This window comes from Falco rusticolus, chromosome 2 (genome assembly GCF_015220075.1).
Source record: "Falco rusticolus isolate bFalRus1 chromosome 2, bFalRus1.pri, whole genome shotgun sequence".
NCBI lineage: Eukaryota > Metazoa > Chordata > Aves > Falconiformes > Falconidae > Falco > Falco rusticolus.
Genome location: NC_051188.1, coordinates 91,387,862 through 91,404,726, shown reverse-complemented (window position 1 = coordinate 91,404,726; position 16,865 = coordinate 91,387,862). Strand labels below are relative to the sequence as shown.

At 35.0% G+C, this 16,865-nt stretch overlaps 1 protein-coding gene across 3 annotated transcripts in view; it reads right to left on the bottom strand.

Annotated features, from left to right (window-relative positions):
• The window catches only part of ADGRG2 (adhesion G protein-coupled receptor G2), a 60,602-nt gene that overhangs the window by 10,677 nt on the left and 33,060 nt on the right, over positions 1-16,865 (bottom strand). For all 3 annotated transcript variants that reach the window (XM_037377961.1, XM_037377959.1, XM_037377960.1), the window contains exons 6-22: positions 16,703-16,735; positions 15,792-15,833; positions 13,863-13,919; positions 12,671-12,738; positions 11,018-11,091; positions 9,990-10,029; positions 9,827-9,861; positions 8,390-8,472; positions 7,657-7,717; positions 6,393-7,123; positions 5,414-5,612; positions 4,918-5,074; positions 2,687-2,836; positions 2,337-2,459; positions 1,149-1,194; positions 946-1,049; positions 240-364 (exon numbers count right to left, since the gene is read on the bottom strand). In XM_037377961.1, the coding sequence (XP_037233858.1) occupies positions 240-364; positions 946-1,049; positions 1,149-1,194; positions 2,337-2,459; positions 2,687-2,836; positions 4,918-5,074; positions 5,414-5,612; positions 6,393-7,123; positions 7,657-7,717; positions 8,390-8,472; positions 9,827-9,861; positions 9,990-10,029; positions 11,018-11,091; positions 12,671-12,738; positions 13,863-13,919; positions 15,792-15,833; positions 16,703-16,735 (2,128 nt within the window). The remainder of the gene's footprint in view (positions 1-239; positions 365-945; positions 1,050-1,148; positions 1,195-2,336; positions 2,460-2,686; positions 2,837-4,917; positions 5,075-5,413; positions 5,613-6,392; positions 7,124-7,656; positions 7,718-8,389; positions 8,473-9,826; positions 9,862-9,989; positions 10,030-11,017; positions 11,092-12,670; positions 12,739-13,862; positions 13,920-15,791; positions 15,834-16,702; positions 16,736-16,865) is intronic.

The window sequence follows — 16,865 nt, the reverse complement described above, 5'->3', positions numbered from 1 at the left end:
AATCCATTATACTTAAGAGTGCTACTTCTTCACTTCTTACTGCATAGAGCCCCATGATTAATTCACTTGTCCACAAGATTAACATTCCTGAAGACTGAATCAACACCTTCCTGGTAAACTGGACAAATTTGTGCATTATTAAGAGACAGAATTTGTACCTATTGGAAAGGACTTGGCAGTGAAGACTACAAACAATCACTATTGAAGAATAATGGGAACTTAGTTGAACAGGTACTTACTCAAAGGCTATGTAGGTCACAAGAGTAATAGAAAGAAATATTGCAGAGAGGCCACATCCTATATAGGATATAAAAGTCAGTACCAATTCTTGTGTGGGACTCAAAGGAGCATTTCCATACAAGTTCTAAAATGGAAACAGAACTTAATTTCAGAGAACATGTTTATTAAATGGAAAAAGAGAAAAAAACCAAAACCAAAATGCACCTTTCCCTTTGCAATTAAAACAAACAAAAATAAGGAAACAGTTATTTTCATCATGGATCTGATAAAACGTTAACAGAAAAACTGAAAATCCAATCTAATTCTGCAAGGAACCGGGAGTTGCACTCAATGATCCTTATGGGTCCCTTCAAATCTGAGATATTCTATGATTCTAATTGTGAAATTCCACTTGATTAAAAACCTGTTTTAAATTTGATTTATCCTAATTTTTATTTCCTACAATATAAACTGCTGAAATGTAAAAGCTGCAGTTCAATAAGTCCTTAAGAAATTTTTTACTCCAATGGAACTCATGGGCCACCATTCAACAGCTTAAGCATGTGACTAATTGTATGGCTATATGTACTAATACTGCAGTGAATAAAACCTGAGTAGCATTTCATAGGTGGTATGTGCTGTATGTGCTTACTGAATACTCATTTGCTTAAGATAACACATGCTTCAATTGTTCTTGAATCATTGCATAATTTTTTTAATAATTACCATCAAAACTGCAAAGCTCGTGAGGTGGTTGCATGAACAGACCGTTTCATTTACTCTACTTTCTTTAACTATGCAACCTTCGTATGACCAGCCTCCATGTCCACCTGTTAAGAAAACAGCTTTTTTATTCATAAAAGCCTTATATTAACATTATTAACATGAGTTAACATAGCATGGTATATAACATAACATCAAGTACTTACCATTTTTATTAAAATCCCAAAAAGCACATCTAACTGTTGAGTTATCCTGTTTAGGAAGTTAAAAAAAAGATGTTTTACTAAACTTTGAGTTTAAGATCAAGTAATTTATCTACAAAATGCAGGCAAAAATAAATACTGTATACAGCAAATATACCTGGTTTACATGAACACAAAATTAATTTAAGTGCATAGAATGGATTCATATTGCAACATGCATGTGAAAATGTGCTGAACAAATCTGAAGTCACCATACGGGAGCTAGCTTTTGTGCTTATGCTAAGATTCCATTTCTGGTAGAACATTATGAATACTCTTCCATTGTCTTCCCACACCATATAAATTATTGGGATTTCTCATCCTTCCTGATTTTGTAAGTATAAAGAACATGACCACACAGAAAAGGAAAAAAAATCATTTGCAAACATTTGATCACTTTATATTACCATGATGATAAAGGTTTTATGTATAATTTCCCCCACACACACGAAAATCCTAAAAACAGTAGCAGTAATACACTATACTGCTACGACTACTGATGCTTCTACAGTTACATCTCAAAACTCAGTTTTATATCAATACAAGTAAAGACTACACTAAGCCAGCTCTTGAAAAAAGCTTCAGGTACATCACTGGAATTGCTACAATTTTCAGTTTATAAAATTTTAGTATTTAAAACTCTTTTAAGATATGGTATAGAATATTTTAATCCTTGATGCTCATTTAGGAAAGAGATCCTGTATATGAGTACTAATACTTCCAGATGACAGAATCCTGTGTTCCAATCTAAGGAACAACATTCTCCCTAAGAGAAAAGTCTTATTTTGCTTTTCTGGCCATGCAGCACCTACAGATGTCATGACTGCAGTATCTCCATAGCAACCCCCACTGTCAGGCCTTTATCTAAGAGGTTTTTTTCTTTGAAGAAGTAAACAGAAGGGTAGATAGGAAAGATATAAACTGGATGGGTAAGTGACAGAGCAAAATTACCTAAAACTATTTGAGAACAAAAATTCATATGAGTCATAAATAAGCAAAGATGAATGATTTTGAAAGTCCAGATGGAGATGAAATGTCCACACTAGTAAAGCAGAACCAATCAATCTGTATTCTTAGTACAGTATTTCTTCAACAACAACTCCAATGGAGGCACTGAAATGTACTTTAAGTCTGCCAAAGTGTAAATCATACCTGATTAGGTTTGATATTCTGTAAAGTGACAGTAACGTTTGCCTTTAAGTTACTAATTGTGAGGTTAGCAACACTTGATGATATAACATTGCTGATTAAACATGCATTCTTCAAGGACAGATCCTGGAACGGCAAAAAAATCATATAATTTTAAAATATTAAAGGAAACAATAGTAAAGTACAGCACCCACAAGCTCAATTCTTATGTGGAATGAGCACTGGACAAAAACAATTACTTTTTAAATCAGGAAGCTGTGAAATGTGTTTTGTGGGAAAAAAAGTCCAGTCATGTTTTATTTTGCTCTAGGCTTCAGTTTAAAACCCTTATGAACAGAGGATCAGAAAGATACCTGGAACACGGTGGTCTTTTTAAAGAAGTTGAATATAATTCTAGAAGCTAAGTCCACCTCTTCAGGGGGTAAATTTGTCAGCAATGATGAAGGAAGTGTAATTGATCCGAGATTATTTAAATCATGAATCGTACTAATGCCTAGAGAGATCTGGAAAATAAATGCAAGGATTATACTTCATTTAAGTCCCTAAAGAAAAATGAAATTATGACTTGTTTTCAGTTTAGAACTTTGAAATACGTATCTCAGCAATCACTGTCAGGAACTCACTGCTGCTTTCATTCCTCTCCTGCTCCAATGCATAAATAGCATCTGCAGGCCCAAAAAGGATGCAACTCATTTCAGGTCTGCCTACCATTGAAAATGCTCTGGCTTTACCTGGCTTACAGGGACAGAACACATCACTGTGGTGAAAAATAGTGATTTGAAAAAGGTGAACAGCAACAACCTAGGTAGGTCTATGTAACTCTGTAGGGAGATTAACATTTCACCACACAGAAGCCTACAAAGGCAAATAATTTTTATAACCCATACGAAGTATGCCAGAATTCAGAAAAACTGTAAACAGTCATTGTTTGCAAACAGCTTTTTAAGTGCAGTAGGTTAAGCAAAATCTAAGAACATAAACTGTGCTTTTATGATCATGTGGCAAAAATGACAAAAATAAAACTGGATAAGCTACAATTCAGATATCTCAAGAGGTTAGTGTTCTAAAATTATAAAAAAAAGGTTTGAACTTTCACCAAGTTATCTGTGCTGTACTTACGGGACAGACAGCTTCATTTAGTACAAAATCTCTAAAGTTTTCTTGTAGAATGAGTCACTTTGTATTTACACACAAATATCATCTCAGAGTTCCTGAGAGATGTGAAACATCAGCAGAAGTGAAGAAATAAATTATCTACGTATGCAAAGAATGGCTGTAGTAGAGTAGCAGTGTGAGCTCCCCACAGTGCCCTAACAATATGGGGTTTAATTTTTCTGTTTAGACCAGTAGTCTCCAAACTATTTTGATCATTCTCTCCCTAAAAATTTTTTGAGCATGCACCCCAAAATGTATCTATTTATAAGTTATATGCATATAGTACTGTACTAATATATTATGCACATTACAAAACACAAAAAAAGAAATTTTAAAAGGATGAGATAAAGATTAAACATATTTTTTTAAAAAAATATTTTTTTTATTAATCATATAAAAACATTTTCTTCCCACACCCAAATGCACTGTTGTGTGTATGCCCTGGGGTACTCACACCCCACTTTGGAGATCACTGGTTTAGACAGTCACCAAAGGAATCACAAATCAATTCCACAAAAGTACTCCTGGTGCTTTGATTTGAACTAGATGATACTTGTTGAAAATTCTCTGTATTTCATTGCCAGTTAGATGAGATTTCCAGAAAAGCATTATTTAGCAAAAACCTGGTTTTCAGCACTATCACCTCCTAGCCACCTCACATTCAGGCACCACATATTGCTAAGAAAATAGAAAAGAACTCAAACGTTAGCATTTCATATAATTTTCAGTATCACAGAACAGTTCCATTACTACTACAAGTCACACTACATTAAGATATTCCCTTCTCTGAGAAGCCAGAACGTGCTAAAATTTGTTCAGAACTTTCCATCTCTTCCTTGCTTAAGCCTCCAGGACTGGCACTGTCCAAAGTATTACTTCCTCAACCAGGAGGGAGGTTCTGAGTGAGACAAAGTGGATCCAAACTTTCTAAGCACTTCTTTCTTGGTGAAACCAACTAGTCATGAGTGACAAACAGATGAATGTCATTATCCAGGCAGCATAATATTTCTTTCCTGGAACCTGCTGCAGTTAACCTCTAACAGATGAAGCCATCTGGGAACACTCCTTGACAAATTTCAGCGCTGTCATGGTGGGTGATTAAATGACTCCTGATTCAGGTGTTTTGAAGCAAAATTGTTCCACCAAGTGCTCTGTCCATTCTGGTGTTGTGGCTGTACCCTCTCTTAACAGCTTCTTAGTCAAATGCAGGTTTCTGCTAAGTCTGTTACTTATTTACACAACAGAAAATTAAAGGAAAAACTATGAAGGGCTACAAAAACTCTTCTTCTCAAACTACCGTGAACAAAAGATCCTGAAATTGTGACATGAACACAGAAAAAAACTCATGCTATATATAAAGATAAACCCATAAATACCTAAAAATAAATGTTTGAGAATTTTTAAGTAGTTAGAATTATCAGTGTTTAACCTGGAGATCAGTTGAGTCCTGGACAGCAAAAGACATTTGGTTGGAGCGGATGCTGTTGGTTTTGACAACTGCCAGAGCCAAGGAAGGGGATGCAAAATCAGCAGACATTGCTGAAAAGTTTAGTTTTAGGCCAATATAATCCACAAGTTTTATAATTCTGTTAAGAAAAAAGAGATACTTAGTCTTACCAATCACATACACCCAAAATTCTCAGGTCAGTTGCAGTTATGGAGCAGCAATCCAAGCACAGTGTAAAATACAGCTGACTGCTCACTTATAGCAGTGTCAACACAAAAAAATACACTGTTTTCCATGGTATGATATTATAGTACAACTGGTAACACTAGAATGATACTCCCTTCTGTTTTGCATTAGTACATTAAAGAGTAAGAAATATTCTTTTGGTTATGATTATGAAATAATGAAACTTGCTGAAGCAAATTTATCAAGACAGTCAATACAACACACGTTTTAATGTACTGCCAGAATGACCTACCTGTTAGAAATTTGGGGTGGTAATGGTTGAGAAGCAGTTAGGACTTTGCTAACCTGACTAACCATCCTTTCTACATCTTTTGGCTCTACTTTTCCAGCTGCTAAATCATTTTCTATTTTGGACACAATTTGCTCAGCTGTGGTGACAGTAATGGTGGTATATACAGAAGTTGTGTATGCGGTTGCTGATAGTATCTTTCCTGTGACAAAAGAAAAGTTGTGCATTTATTTAAACATGGTGTTCAACAAATGAAGTAAGCTTTGAGAAGCAGAAAAAAAAAGCAGTTCTCTTGACCAATAAACCTTATCACAACTGTAAAGTCTCTAAACAGAGACAATCCTTTTTTCTCCCTACCAGCTACTTTGCAAATAGCCATACCTCTAATCTAATGAAAACATAAGGCAATGTTTCAAATGGCCAGCATTAATTTCCATTTTTGTTGATTACAAAGTTCCTCACATCAGACAATTAGTGATGTTAAATAATCTATTATTTTGGATTTTTAGCCACTGGATGTCTGAAAGCAGAATAAAATCAAGCTAAGATCAGCAATTCAAAAAGAAGCTTGTAAAGATGCATACAATCTTCATAGGAAAATACATACCAACTAAGAATATTTCTAATCAACAGCAATATTTTAAGGAAGATCCAACACTGACTTGCAATAGTTTAAATACTAGCTTCGTAAAAAAAACATAGCTACCTGGCTCTGTGACTTAATTTTTTCTGCCAAAGGTACCTGCTGGGAACTCAGCACAGTACCTATCTATCACAGTTACCAATCAATTTGTAGAGTGAGGTATCGCTCATCATGGCTAAAGGCATCAGAATGTATTTTAGAACAAGTATATACCTCATGAGAGTTGTCTCAGGTTTTTCACAGTAACTGGAAGGTCACAGTTCAGAAATATAACCTTGTTTAATAAAGTTCAAAAGCAAATTCAGTATATGGCATTCAAAAAAAAAATGTCATATTTACCTGTGCTTCCATTAGGCAGGCTACCATGGCCATCAGCAGTAGAATGAGGATGAGAAGCTGAGACAGAATGGTTGATAGGACTAATAGTAGGGGTCAAAGTTATTGTGAATGGAGTAAGGGGAAGAATGGGTGCTGTAGTAACATTTTTGTTAGCAGGACCACGTTGGGTCGAATCTGTAGCAGGATGAATTTGTGCAACAGATTTGGTGGTAGCCTCAAAGTGAGGAATTGCTGTTGAAGGTTTGGGGGGAAGCTCTGAAGAGGAAACTGCAGAATGTTTAGTGAAACCTACAGAAGGAGAAATTGTAATAGGCTTGCTAAGATATGCAGCCTCAGATTTAACTGAGAAAGCAGCATTAGTGAAAGATTTTGTTGCAGGTGTGGAAATAGCAACAGATTTATAAGAAGCTATGGAAGGAAAAGTTGGCACAGTAGGTTCTGCAAGAGACTCAGAAGAGGGAAGTGTAGTGGTAACACTGGTGGAAAACTCAGAAGTTTCAGCAGTAGATGCAGCAGAAGTTTCAGAGAGAGCATCTGTAGTGGGAGATGTGGAGAGAGTTTCAGAAAAAGAAATCTCCGTGAATGGTGGGATCAGTGGTCTAATTATGGGGCTTTGTTTGGTAGTAATCATTGTAGGGGAAAAAAGAGTATTAGATTTGGGGGAAATCTTTTTAGGGAGAGAAGAACGAGGCAAATGAACCCATATAGAATCAGGTGGCATTTGTATAGTACTGTAAAAAAACCAAAAAGCACAGAGATGCATGTTAAATTTAACATTGTTTATATTGTAATTAAAGTGAGTAATAACAGAGGAATATATATGAATGATATGGACATAATACTAATAATCTGTACTGTAAAATCAATCTGATTGGATATTTCATGAATTCCGCAACATTTTGAGTGTTCTGCTATTTTATTTTGCTGTAGCCATTAACTAGCGAGTCCTATACTACTACTGCCTTTGCTGCCTGTTCTGGAAGTGACCTGATCCTGAACACAACAGCTTTCTGCATCAGGAGGTTAAAAAAAGGAAAAAAAAAAAAAAAAGGCGGAGGGGGGGGGAGGGAGAAGGGGAAGAGAAGGAAGAGAAGGGATGGGAGAGGAAGAGGGAGGAACAAGCAGGCAGCTATATACAGCAATGTCTGTCAGGTTGTTCTAGTGGAGTCCTTCCTAGCTATTACACTACAACATGGAAGTTGAATCTATTAATGCATTAGAAAATTCAGGAAATAAACAAGTCACATTTTGTATTTACACTTACTATGTGTGTAATTCTTCAGCAGTCAAGGAACAATACTTCAGTGATGAACAACAGCACCGTTCTGACAAATAAGCATTCATCTAGTTTATCTTGAAGTATAAAAATTGCTAATACTGTTAAGTAGGATATTCAAATAAACATGTGTTTTATGTTTTGTAAGCAATAGCGCATATTGCATATTTGATTTTGAGTTTTCTTCTGAATTTACATTTGCAAAATAGATCTTGACCAGTCAGAACACTATAATACCTACAGATTTTTGCTCAATGTCTCACAAGCACAGATTTCTCTTTTTGTCTTTGGAAAAAAACCCCCAACAAAATGCAAAGATACATCTTTGAAACAAAGAGACAAATGGTAAGAATCACCACTCCATACTGTCACAATATCACTAAGAAAGCTTGGGTACTTTATAAACTTTTCAATTCAGATCACCTTTTCAGTAACACATTTAAGTTCTCAAGTAATTTTACACCTAATCCTTTCACAGTCCACTTTATTAATTTACTCAGCAATTTTATACCGATTTTTTTTTTAAATATTTCTATCTCCCCCCCAAAAAAAACCCAGAAGGCTGCATTTTTGATGTATTTACACTGTTCAACAAAAAATTATTTTTATCTAAAAATAAATAATAATCTTTTCTTTTAGCTACTTGGAGGTCAAGTATAAAGAAAGGAAATTTAATCTGAAGGGGTAACTGTGATGAGAATGTGTTTAAAGCATAACTTACCAAGTTGGCTTATTTCTGCTTTGTCTTTTAAACTGCTTATGTTCTCTCTCTCAGCCAACTTCATTATAAAACTGCAGTGTAGACTATAATGAGAAGAAAAAACTTTAGACTTGAGAAACAGATCTGCCTCACCTTTGCAACACATTATCACATGCTAAGTGAAAGAACATTAGCACAAATGCTAATTGTGAAAGCATATTTTTCCTAGGCTCTTTCAGATTTGGGGATATTTTTTATGCACATAAAATACTAAATAGAAGAGTAAAACATCAGTTTGTGGCAGCTTATTTTCTCTTTTCTCTATAGACACTGTTAATTCTTGAATGGGGTCCTCCCTAATTAATATTAGCCATTGAAGATTCGATAATTTTGTTAAGATAATAATGTAATCTCCACTGCTACTCTGAAGAAACTCCAGAGAAGAACTAGCAAGTGTTCTAGGTGGCTATGTCAGTGTATATCAGAACTCTATCACCTGGGGAAAGCCAGTGTCCTCACTTTAGACTAATGACCCACTCAAGCGTATAACTACACACGTACTATTATAGACTGATCACTTGAAACCCTGCCTAAACTAGCAAACCTATAGTAAGTATTAGTGTTCAAACTCAAACATATAGGTCAAAGAAAAGGCAACACATAAAAGATGAAGTGAAGCTTGTTTCCAACTAACAAGAATGAAAAGAGTAGCCTAATTACTGCCAGTATATGACATGAAGGTGTGATCTGACTGTCTATTACTATTTGAGTGTTTTAAACTTCTCTTTCACCCTTACCCAGGAAGACAAACCCCAAATTCAAGTATCTAGGGAAATGAAGTTACACATTTTGTCTTTATTAGCATATAGTGTTTCCAAGCTGATCAGTTTAAAGGACCAGCAATTTAGTGGTCCTTTGGCAGACATTAACTACATTTCAGGGTTTCCAGGATCACCTCTGTGGAGCTGCCCTGCCATTCTGATACACCATGGCATCTGAACTGGTAACCTTCTGAGGCTTCCCCTGCCCTGAGGATGGCTGGTTTCCCAAGCTGAAAAACAGCAGCTTGGGATGTCTGAAGCAATTCCCTCATAAAGACTGCATTGTAATCACAAATTCTGGACATTTGGTGGTCTGGTATCAAATCCCATAGTGGTTAAGTTGCTGTGTGACTCAGCTAATACAAAGATGCGGAAGAAATAGAGCAGGCAGCCCTGTACTTGACCAGAAGATTAATAAAAAGCATTACAGTTTGGTTAAAAAAAAATCTAAAAAAATCTTTAAAAAAATCACTAATGCTAAGATAATAATGAGATCAGAATTTCTGGCAGTCTAAATACATTTCTCCAGTCTGTTTCTCAAACTTCCTAAAAAGATTGGTTTTCTTCTGTTATATAGCCATTCATATTTAATTTATCACAAGACAATATAGGAGCATTTAAAAAAACAAGAACAAACCTCTGGTTTTCTGCACTGCATTCCATAACAGAGGACTGTAATGACAAGTGAAAATAGAAAGAAATTTTTTTATCAGGAGAAAATGGGACTGTTAGATAATGATATTATCAGAAATAAGTTGGAAAGAACATTTCCAAGCAGTAACAAGAATTAGTAACCTTACCTCACTTATTGCTTGCAAGGTTTTGTTGAACTCTGCAATTCTTTAAAAGAAAAAGTTACCATTATGGAGGCTTTCTAGCAACACTTCTAAAGACAATTACAACAGTTAATAAAAAACCCCAAGCAATTACTGGGGAAAAAATATTTCCAGTTGATCAGTGATTTTTAAAAATCATGCCAGTTCTAATATTGTAAAACTGCTTTTTAAAGGATTGAACATTTTAGAAGTTGCGTTTTATTAGTCACTCAAAAAACTAAGTTTAAACCTCTGTTAACATTACTCCACTTCTTTAAGTTATTTAAAGAGCAACAGATCAATCTCAATGTTGACTTTTGGCAACCAAACATTTGGAACGGAATTTTAAGTTTATACTCAAATGTACAGAAATAAAATTGAGTAAGAAATACGGATTTCTTCTACAAACAAGACCTGTTGGCCAATTACATCTTTTTGATTTTCAGGGCAAGTTTTGGAAATAGCAGTAAATATTCACTCATTCAAATCTCCCCTTATAAAGAAGAAACTACACCAAAATAAAAATATGGGTATGACTATGACAATATGTATTAAAAACCATGCAGCTATGCAAGTTTTCTTAGTAATTCCTAAGAAACAGACTGAACCCCTGAAATTATATAAAAAAAATATTCACGAAGAGCAGCAGCCAGACTGGCATTCTCAACAATCCACAGCTCATGTCCTCAGGTATTATTATTATTATTACTACTATTAAGATCACTGGCATATAAACGACAAGGCCTTTGGGCCTTGATGAGCCCCAGGGAAACTGAAGGACCTAAAAGAAAACCAACAAGTCTATCAGTTCTTAAATAAACTCCAGTGGTACATAAAACAAAACTAAGGCTATTCTAACCAATATGAACTTTATGTTAAAGGAAGTAACTTACAATGCCTCAAAATTTTAATTTATAAAATGCAGGGATAAGAGAGTCTGCTAACCACGTGGAAGGTCTCACTATCTTTTTCAAATATAACAGGAATTTCAATCCTTATTCAAAACTAGTTACCTCAGTTCTTGTGGGGTAGGTGCTGGAATTGCAATTACTTTCGTAACTTGATTGTTGGTGGTTATGTTATTAATCTGTTAAAAACAAAGATTCCATAGCTGTAGTAAAACCACTAATTTTTAGCCTTAAAAGAAACATGTTAATTTCACACATTTTAACAGTCTGAAATTCCAAAGATAAGCACATTTTCTCATGAATACCCTTCAAAAAATATTTACCATGACATTGTTTTCACAACTTATGGAAGACATTGGCTCAATCTAGTATAGACTGAATACAGGATCTGATTTGTGAAAGATATGGGCAAAAGGATAGTGACCTCACCATATCTCCTGTTGGAAAAAGAGGAATTTGGCTTAGTTTGCAACAAAGAGAGCTAGGACCAGACTCCAAACAAACTTTTAAGTGCAGCAATGGGACAAGCTCCGTAATAGGTGTAAGGTAGAGACAACATTGAATCCTGGGAGTAAGAAGTCAAGAACTGAGGTGAAAGACATGTTAAGAATGATATGAATACCTAGCCTTAGGGCTGGTAGATACACTAAGGTTTATCTAAAGGCCCTTTATAGATCTGCATTCTGATGTTCTTCTGGTTGCCGCCATTACTGGTTATTTTTACATTTCATGCAAGCAGCAAGTACCATGATGAAAACGTTATCTAACATATATGGTATTGACATTACCTAAGAAATATTGTGCTAAAAAGTAAAAGTGTCTCAAGAGACAGGAAACCCATTTTTCTAGTAGCTGTAAGCATAACATTAATATACTAGGATGGTTTCAGTAGGCATTATCACCACTGAAATGCAACACAATGCAGAGGTGGCTTTTGCCAGCTGTCTACCCTCTACCAAACTCGGTGCTCTATGTGCACCTGTTCAGTAGTTCTCTGCGGTGACTTTACTCCTTTCAAGCTTGCAAAGATTGGCATGTGAAATCTCAGACTGAGGGCAGACAGGGTTGTGCAGGAGAAAGACACAAGGTCCTTTACAAGCTAATGTCTTTTCCCTCCCTTAAGCTTTGCATCTATGACAACTAAACATTCTAATCGTCATAGTATTACCTCAATATTGAATAATCTATACGGCCATTGTTTTGCATACCATTCTCTTAAAACTGTTGTGTGGTATAAGTGGACACACTCATGTCACATAGGCCTATTGCAAAATTAATAACTGATATACCACATGCCAAAAAACATAGAATGATACTCTCAACATGAATTATTCCAGGATGCAATCCAACTTAATTTAGGCCCACATTGTTGCCATCTAATGATGCTCACCTTCTAAAGTAAAGTGCCTAAATTAATCTCCAAAGGAATATCCTGTATGCCTAAATGTAGATTCTTTAATTAGACAGTTCCTCTCTCCAGACTTCCCAGCGCTTCCCCCTCCTTTCAGTGACTATATAGAGAATACAGGCCCTTACTGCAGGAAGTTTACTTAGTTGAAATTCTAAAATTTAGCGGCAAAGCAGTAAGAGAGAGAGTAGATCCATCCACTGCAAATACTAACTTGTCCTGCAAACTGTATTTGAAATAAAATAAAACTATATAAAAAAATCATGTCAGGATATCAGCATGTTAATTGTAGACCAAGAAACTCATTTCAGCTTTCCTTACAATAAAGTTTTAAAAGACAGAGCACTTACTATTTCTACATTTAGTGATGTGTTACCTTCTTCGCTTGCCTGAAGTTTTACCTTGCCCACATAGAACACTAAAACCAAAAGACAAAAAAGTTAAGAAAATCAATGGAGAATGGCATGACGTAAAATTATTTGAGAATTTAAAAATTCACTATGTTGTTTTAAAATAGAAGGGAAATAAGAACACTTATGCTAGCTTTTCTAATATTTCATTGGTTTTGCAATTGTTCTTCCATTTCTTCACTTACTATTTCCACAAATGAATTAGTCCAATAACTTCATTATTATCTGTATACTTATTTTTGCTTGCTGTTTCTAAATTCCTTCTATTTTTTTTTTTTGGTTGGTTGGGTTTCCCCCAAAACAGAAAAACTGTACTGCACATTACTATTACTGCAACTCCAACTCCCGCAACAAGAACAAAATGTGTGGATAAAGGCAAAGTGATACTGTGAAAATTATTCCCTCATGAATTTAAGAACTTTCAGAATACCATAATTCAAAGCATCATTCAACAGTCCTTGAGAACTGGTAGGCCCATCTTGGAGACAAAAAGTAACTTCTATGACATTTCTCTTCCTGCAGCCACAAATTCAAGTGCAGGGTATAGAGAAAGACCTGTACAGGAATGCATACATTACATCACCCAAATCATCTAGTAGTTTACTGTGTCAACCAGTAGGGAAACTTTTGGGCAGTGGGGAGCAGATACTCTTTTTACTCTATGAAGTACCCAGCATATGGCTACTTGGCAGAAGTGACTTCATTTTCCTAGGTATTTCTCACAGAAGCCATTTATCAAAGTATTTTGGAAGGCAGCAACATGTATCAACAAAATCTTCTTTTACTAGGTTTTTGCTAACACACGTAAAGGGAACGCCACTGCCCTTTCCATTTTCCTTTGTTTGCCTGTTTTGTCACATCACACTTTTAAAATACACACAGGCTTTTACAATTAGTCACCTAAACACTATTTCAACTTCTATTCCTGATACAGAGTTAGGCCAAATATGGCAAACAATGTCTACAATAGCATACTAGTTTCTTGTTTTTTCAAAGAAGTTGTATAAAATCTAAATTAGAAAAAAACCTGATATGCTTTTACATAGCAACTAAAAGTTGCCTTATTACTCCGAATAGAAAATAGTTGGGACATTTTTTTAATAAGAAAAAAAGGAAAAAGAAAACTACTGACCTGAAAAATTACAGACAGGTGTTATGTTGCACAAAATAGTTTCTCCCGCTATAGCTTCTTTGGGGAAAAAAATAATTTAGTGAGTAAAAAGTTGGACTTAAACCCAGTACTAACAAACGTACATATTTTACAATCATTTCAGTGTTTTAAAGGTAAAAGTCCTTGCCTTTTAGCAATATTTCACATACTGTCTAGGCTTCACTTCTCTCGGGCACTTACCATGACATTTTCCAAGACTCTGAATACTGAGTGAAACATGCTGATTTTGATTAATTAATTTTGAAAAATTTTCTGTAACAGTTTCCATGGAAAACCTACATGCAAGCAATCTTTTTTTTTTTTAAATCCAAATAAACCAGAAATCAACATATATAAATAAGCCCTTCAAATATCACAGTATTTAATCACTAGGTAGCAAATTATGTGCTTCTGAGGATCCTACTATAGATACTTACGATAGCATGAAACTAAAACTGTTCTACCTGATAGAACTAGAATTATGATGAGCAAACACATATACTCTCATCTAGCTGAACATGTCTTTAGCTAGTTACAGCAAGTTTTTGGCTGCTCCTATATTTTTAATACTACCTTACCTACACTGCAGACAAATAACACTGATCCCAAATTAAGGATACTGTAAACAGCTGGCTCGGTTGTATAAAATCAAAATAAAGGACCAGAAAGATATTTGCATCCAAGACAAAAACTTATTCATACAATATACACTTGTTTATAAAAACAACATGGCAGCACAACTTTCCTTAATTAAGCAGAGAGATCAGGCTCCATTAGCAGAAAAACAAATGGTCTTTTATCTGCTGTTATCATTAGCTAGTACCAAATGAGATGGTAATTGTTTGGTTGGGATTTTTTTTCTGTGGTATAAAAATTTGCCTGTTATAGCTTGATGCTTCATCAATTTTATTACCATCAACAAACAGCCATCAGAGGGTACAGACTGTGAGCTGGTGACAATATTAAAATTATTAGGAATATATTATTTTTTCAGACAGCAATTTAAACATATTTGCCTTCCCTTTTGTTGGGAAGTTGTCAGTGAAATAGTTATGAAAAATGTGTCAGCACTTTTTTAAACAATCCTTAAATAAATTAACGTTCATAAAGAACTGAATTTGTCCAAAATTATTAACTATATAAAGAATAACACTTATAACAACACTTATAAAAACCCAAGAAAAAATCCAGGAGGACTCAAAAATACATAGCATCAGCCTCTTTTTTTTTTTACAGAGCACCCACTTGTGTGCCACCTAGTCTTGCTTAGGATCTCTGCATGCCACCAAAATCGATAAGCAGTTTGGAGGATAAAAGACTGATCAAAAATCAGCAGAGCTTCCAGCCCCCAAAGATCATCAGATAACACAGCTGCACTTTCTACAGGTCACATTCACACAGTCAAATTATACCAGCCAGTGTGGCTCCAAGCCAGTTCCTCTACCACTTGCACTAATTCAAGGCAAATACATTCTAATTGGTCTACCAGGCTTGTACATGGATAATAAAAAAATTAAATTCAGCCTGCTCCTATAGACTGGATCTGCCCTGAGAACACTGTGACTGCATTCAGTCTGCTTCAATCTACTAAAAAGCATGAGGATTTTAATTTTTTTTAAAGTAAACATGGTCCCTGAGACTGTGTTTCTTACATCTTTGTGGTAACCTGCTGCTCTGACTTACAAAACAACCAGGCTCTTCTGTATGTGGCCATCTAGGCAAGCATTGCAGAATTAGACCTTCTACCAGACTGGAGATCAATGCAAAGTAAGGCAGACTGCTAATATGACACACCATAATACCAAGAAAAAAAGTCCTTTTAAAAATATTTGGGAGCAGACTTCCTGAACTCACGCACACTTACATTTTGAGGAGCATAAGAAAAGATCAGTGGTGATATACAAATCTTACCTGGTGTTATGGTGGAGTAATAACCAGTGATGTTAAGAGCTTCTGTTAAAAAGAAGGAAAAAAAAGGTTTTAAAATTAAGTTTTCACATTTCAACTTAAAAAGTCTATGAAATACATGTCACAAAAATAAGTTTCCTAATTTCTGCTTAAGACACTGTCTTCCCAGAAGTATAAACACATGACCATTTACAAGGAAATTAAGTTACTTTCAGCACAGGCAATGAAAAAGCAGCATTCAGAGCGAGATCCATCCAGTCAGATGTTCATGTCCCCATAGAGGCCAGGCTCCCTGTTATTCAGTGGAGAAAGTGGTGCTTTTAAGCTGTGAATCATGTTTGAAAAACATGTCTTTCTCTCCATCCACTATGAAGGCTAGCAGGGTATCCAGGTCATACACAGACATGTAAGAATCTATACTGATATGGGATGAACCTACTTCTTTTCAGATGTAAACATCAGGAAAAAAAGGGGTAGTATGTCTTGATTGAGTCTTTACTGATCCTATTTGGCAACTCATTGCAAGAAACTGTACCACGTAAATGCCTTAAGGAATGGGGTGTACGTTCTAGTTCTTTGAAATACTTTAAATAGTATCAGAAAGTATAGAAAACATTCTATCTATAGATGTACCAAAAAACTACATACTTTCTGAAAATAAATATGTCCAGTTTTGGCTTTGGTAAACAATGTAGTATTTTAAATAAAAAAGAAAAGTTAACAGCTCAGTGTCAATGTGCTCCAAATCCCTAGCCATACAGACTTAAAATACAAATTGGAGATAAATATAAATGTTAAGATCATGTAAGAAAAGAATTTGGACTAAACAAATCCCAGTTATTAACAAAAAAAGCAATCTTTCACGAATGCAACAAACATCTCCAGAACCTAACTCTCTTTGTGCTAATTCTCACCTGTAGTTTGCGTAGTCTCCTCTGAAGTCATATCTGAAAAAGAAAAATTAATAACAGTAGAAAGAATAAAAACAAAATAGCAATTTTAAAAATCTAAATGTAACTGAATCTAAATGTAACTAAATCTAAATAAGAGAAACATCAATAAAATCTTGCCTGTAGG